Source organism: Triticum dicoccoides, chromosome 5B (assembly GCF_002162155.2).
Source record: "Triticum dicoccoides isolate Atlit2015 ecotype Zavitan chromosome 5B, WEW_v2.0, whole genome shotgun sequence".
In the NCBI taxonomy this organism is placed as follows: domain Eukaryota; kingdom Viridiplantae; phylum Streptophyta; class Magnoliopsida; order Poales; family Poaceae; genus Triticum; species Triticum dicoccoides.
Genome location: NC_041389.1, coordinates 373,800,207 through 373,804,754, shown reverse-complemented (window position 1 = coordinate 373,804,754; position 4,548 = coordinate 373,800,207). Strand labels below are relative to the sequence as shown.

The 4,548-nt window shown below is 45.6% G+C and overlaps 1 protein-coding gene across 1 annotated transcript; it reads right to left on the bottom strand.

Moving 5' to 3' along the window:
- Positions 1-1,272: 1,272 nt before the first annotated feature.
- On the bottom strand, positions 1,273-4,340 carry LOC119309236. The gene is made up of 3 exons (XM_037585271.1): positions 4,193-4,340; positions 3,271-3,849; positions 1,273-1,812 (listed from the first exon to the last, which is right to left on the bottom strand). The coding sequence occupies exons 2-3, from the start codon at positions 3,746-3,748 to the stop codon at positions 1,766-1,768; spliced, it is 525 nt and encodes a 174-aa protein (XP_037441168.1). The 5' UTR covers positions 3,749-3,849; positions 4,193-4,340; the 3' UTR covers positions 1,273-1,765.
- Between the last annotated feature and the right edge of the window lie 208 nt (positions 4,341-4,548).

Genomic DNA, 4,548 nt, shown 5'->3' with positions numbered 1-4,548 from the left:
AATGGAAATACCAGAGTACCCTTTCCACACACCTGTTCATCATTTGATACTTGGAGGATATCAATGTTGAACGCAAACCGACTTGTCCTAAGGGTTTAGTCTTCAGGGCGGCTGGTCGGTGGACTCTGCTACCGAGTTGTTTCTGCAAAATAAATGTTGACGCGACCGTAGCAAAAGCATCGAGTAGAGGAGCTGTCAGCGTTGTTTGTCGTGACGATCAGGGCGCTTCGTTGATGATTTTGGGGGCATCACAGAACCAGAGACGTTGGAGGTGTGGCATGTAGAGAAGCACTAGCGCTTGGCCATGATCTGCACTTAGAGAAACTTCAGATATCACCTGTCAGAGAGGCATCGGAGAGCTGCAGGCGACAACAAACTCCGGCATCCATTATATGATCATGAAGGATATCAAGGAACGGAAAACTTCTTTTTCGGCATGTGATATACTCCCTCCGTCTCAAAATAAGTGTCTCTAGTGCAAAGTTGTACTAAGCTTGAGACAGTTATTTTGGGACGGAGGGAGTATGTCGTGAACGGAGTGGGTGTAATAAGGAGGCTCGCAATTTAGTGAGATTGGCTACGTCCTTAGAGGTGGGGCATCATGTGTGGCTTACTACACCTCCTGCAAATCTTTGTCTACCGTTGAACCTATTCAAATGAAATAAAGAAACGGCGTTCATCTCAAAAGAAAAAGGAATTGGCAGTTCCTCTTTTTTTTCTAAAATGTGGTGATGCGCCGAAAAACTCGACTTCTATCTCCTCACACAGAAGTCCCGAGTCCCAAATTCTTTCCGTAATCGCCACCGCAAAGTTCTCAGCATTTAAAAAGAATACGTGCCTTCTTTCATGCAAAAAAAATATGAAGTTGACCATTTGGTTGAGAAGAAGTGATCAATAGGTCCAAACACATTTGCAAGGCCGTACTTTCAATCTCCAGTCCAGTCTCGAACTTTCAGGAACCACATTTGCAAGGTCATTGCAGAATCACCTTCTCCCTTCGGACTGTGCCGGGAGCAGGTATGTACTAAAGTTAGTACTCCCTCCGTCCGAAAAAATGAATAGAAGGGGATGTATCTAGATGTATATTAGTTCTAGGTACATCCCTTTTTATTCATTTTGATGACAAGTATTTTCGGACGGAGGGAGTACTACAAAGTTGAGTCATCTATTTTGAAACGGAAGGAGTAAAAATCAACACGATCAGCAGCGACAGAAATAACCCCACAGGTTTCCTCAACAACAACAAAAGATCAGAAACTTGAGCCAAGAACCTGTTCCACAAAAACACAAAAGCTTATATATACATCTGAATTTCACAAGGAACAATCCTGTTCCAATCTACATCAACACACACGCACACTGAAGAGCTGCACATCTGCAGCTTATATATACACAGCAAATGACACCATATATACATATGCCAGTAGCAGGGTTGAGGTCCAGAATCAAGTGGGACAAAATGAACGATGCGATAGAAAATTATATCTACAAATGTCGTCGTAGGTTGGTTAATAAGGAATAAATCTTCTACGACGCGCAGCGCAGCTGGTCTTGTTCAGCATTGGCCTTGCTTTGCATTGCAATGAGTACAATTAACCTTGAAACCTCCGGAAGGACAAACCCGTTAAGTGCTGCTTCAAAATTCCGCTGCTTCTCTTTTTGTTCTTTTTCCATTTTCTCATTTTTTTGGGTTTTGATGTCTTCCTTCATCGATAATGATACTGAGCAATAATATATACAGCATAGCTAACGGAGATTCCAGATATCAGTTCTGGAGGGAAGAAAGCCACTGTTCTACAAAATTCTTTCCATCTGCGGAGCGGAAAAAGGAAAGAAGAGTGTCAGAAAAATATCAGAAGCTGTAATGATGAAATAAATAGAGTAACACTAAGACTATGCACATGAGTAAACATTGCTAGCAACTAAAACTCTTTTAAGATAAATGAATTACGATGAAAGACCGTCCACACAATCCAATACAATCATAGATAATCAAAATGGCACAAGCAGGCAATGAAGTGGCTTTATCATGTTCAACACCAATCACACCTAGCACTCTAGAACCAATAAATTGCAGGAGTCGACTGGAGTAAATGGCAAATCAGAAACATGGTAAGCAATTGCAGTGCTATTATACGGCAAAGACCGTATACTATCATAGTAACAAATACAGTGCTGGTGCGAATTGACTAAAGAAGACAACCAATAACAGTAATAAAGTAATATGTTTGATGCCTTGTTTTTCTTGCGGGGATATTTGATGCCTTGTTTGATCAACAACATAAGTATACAAAACATGATGCTGAAAGAAGAATGAAAGTTATAGAATCAATTCACAAGTCGAAGTAGCACATTTTGACACAGCAAGCTCAAACCTCAACTACAGCATACAAAGTGGCAGAAACCAACCAAAGCAAGTGGTATATGGCTATAAGTTTAACAACTGAAGAGGTCTCATAGAGTAAGTTATAGATTGCCAAATTTTGAAGAAAAAATTAGTCAACGGGTTCTATCATACATCGATGCCTCTAGGGTTATCTGGTGAAATAGTAAAGAGTTTTAGTTATAAAACAACCATATTAAGTACTCCCTCCGTTCGAAAATACTTGTCATCAAAATGGACAAAAAGAGATGTATCTAGAACTAAAATACATTTAGATACATCCCCTTTTATTCATTTTGATGACAAGTATTTCCGGACGGAGGGAGTATTGCATATCTACTGTTGAGCATAGGAATCTCAAACAAATATCTTCAAGCCCAAAGTATAGAGCAAGCCACCAAACCCACCAATCAACAGCTCCAAACATGAAAATAGCATATGACCAGTAGTAGTTGTGCCCCATAAATGCTAGTACAACAGCAAGAGACACGAAGAACGAATCTTATCGGCTTATCCTGTTATAGGCTGAGTTCTGCCAGCTTAACACAAGCTGAATTTATTCCCAAACCATCAATGGATAACTCATAACTGAAAAGGTGCCAGACTTGTCAAAAATTGACTTCACAAAGGGAACTGTTGCTAGTACTCCCTCCGTCCGGAAATACTTGTCATTGAAATGAATGTATCTAGATGTATTTTAGTTCTAGATACATTCACAAGTATTTCCGGACCGAGGGAGTATATTATGAACAAGAGCAAATGATTATTTTTAATATCACACAGGACTTAATGCTTTAATAAACAAATCAAACATGGCATGTTTTTTCCCAATTCTCTCCGCAAATGTAAACACAAGAACTTGGTAGATCTTCCAGCAAACCACTCACCGGAGGGGCCGCCATCGGCGAGAGGGCCAGCGCCAAGGAACCGTCCCTGGGGCATCATAGGCTGCTCGGCGCGGCCGCGGCGATAGCAGGGCACGAGGACGGCGAAGGAGGTCTCCTGGTCACCGTCCGTCTGCATCTCCGGCGCCTGCGGCTCCAGCCAGCCGATGGACCAGTCGGAGTCGTCGGACTCGGACCCGGAAAGGCACCCGCCGCCGTCGGACGGCACGATGACCATGTCGTACTCCCTGTCAATTCTGGGCTCCCCGCGACTGCGCCGCTGGTTCTTGACCCTCCTCGGCCGCGTGCGGCGGCCGGCGGCGGCACTGGAGAAGGCGATAGCGTCCGCCTCACGGAACCCGGAGGGGAACTCGGGGAAGGAGGCGCCCGTCAAGGCGATGCCGGGGAGCTCGTGGTTGCCAACTCGCGCGGCGTTACCCGGCCAGAGCCAGTGTGTGAATCGGCCGAGCCCCATGGCCATGCCCCCCCTGAAAAATGCCTTGCTCCTTGCGAAGCTCCGGGATCGCTCCGATCAGATCAAAAATTTCGGCAAAATCAAACGAAAATCGGTGTTCCCTGGATCTGCCAAGTTAAAACAAACACCTCAGAAAAAAAGAAAACCCAATCTATTTCTTGAAACAGACACAATGGGTAACTTTCCGGCCACAGCAAAGCGTGGTAGCAAATAAAGGTGCCGCCTTTCGAAACTAAGCGCGGCGACCACAGAAAATCCGCTCCAATTGGGAAGGTTTCTTGTTCTAGTCCACTGATTCGCGACGACGAGAAGGGAGAAGCCCCATTAAAGGTAACCCGTCCAAAAAATTCCAATCCAGGCGGTAAATCAACAGGATCAACACTGGGGGGTGATGATCCAAAATCTTAGCACAGGAAAACAAATCACCCAAAATTAAAAGGAAATTCTTGCCTGCTCGAGAACCGAGACCCGGCAAGACTCCAAACGCAACGAGAAGCGAAACCCCCGGCTCTCCAGGCTCTCGTCGATCAGTCAATCGCTCCCCGTGCCCGGATCCAGATTGTGATTAATAAAGAAGTCTGCGACTAGGAGCAACCACCACTCCGACGAGAGAGCGTGTGGCCACGGCACATATATAATCCGCTCGCCTCGAGACGGACGGCCCGGATGGCGCCCGGCGCGACGTGTGAGTCGGATCCTGACCGCCCGTCTGGTGGGCCAATCGCCGCGCACCGCGGCGCCATGACGTGTCCCGGGCGGGGGGTTCGTGAGGCGCAAGTTCTCGCTTTCGTGGGCTCCCCGGACAC

Coding starts and splice junctions, on each gene's coding strand:
- LOC119309236 (XM_037585271.1), bottom strand. CDS start 3,748: ATGGCCATGGGGCTCGGCCGATTCACACACTGGCTCTGGCCGGGTAAC. Junction 1,813..3,270: donor CGCCGATGGCGGCCCCTCCG/GTGAGTGGTTTG, acceptor TCCGCTCCGCAG/ATGGAAAGAATTTTGTAGAA.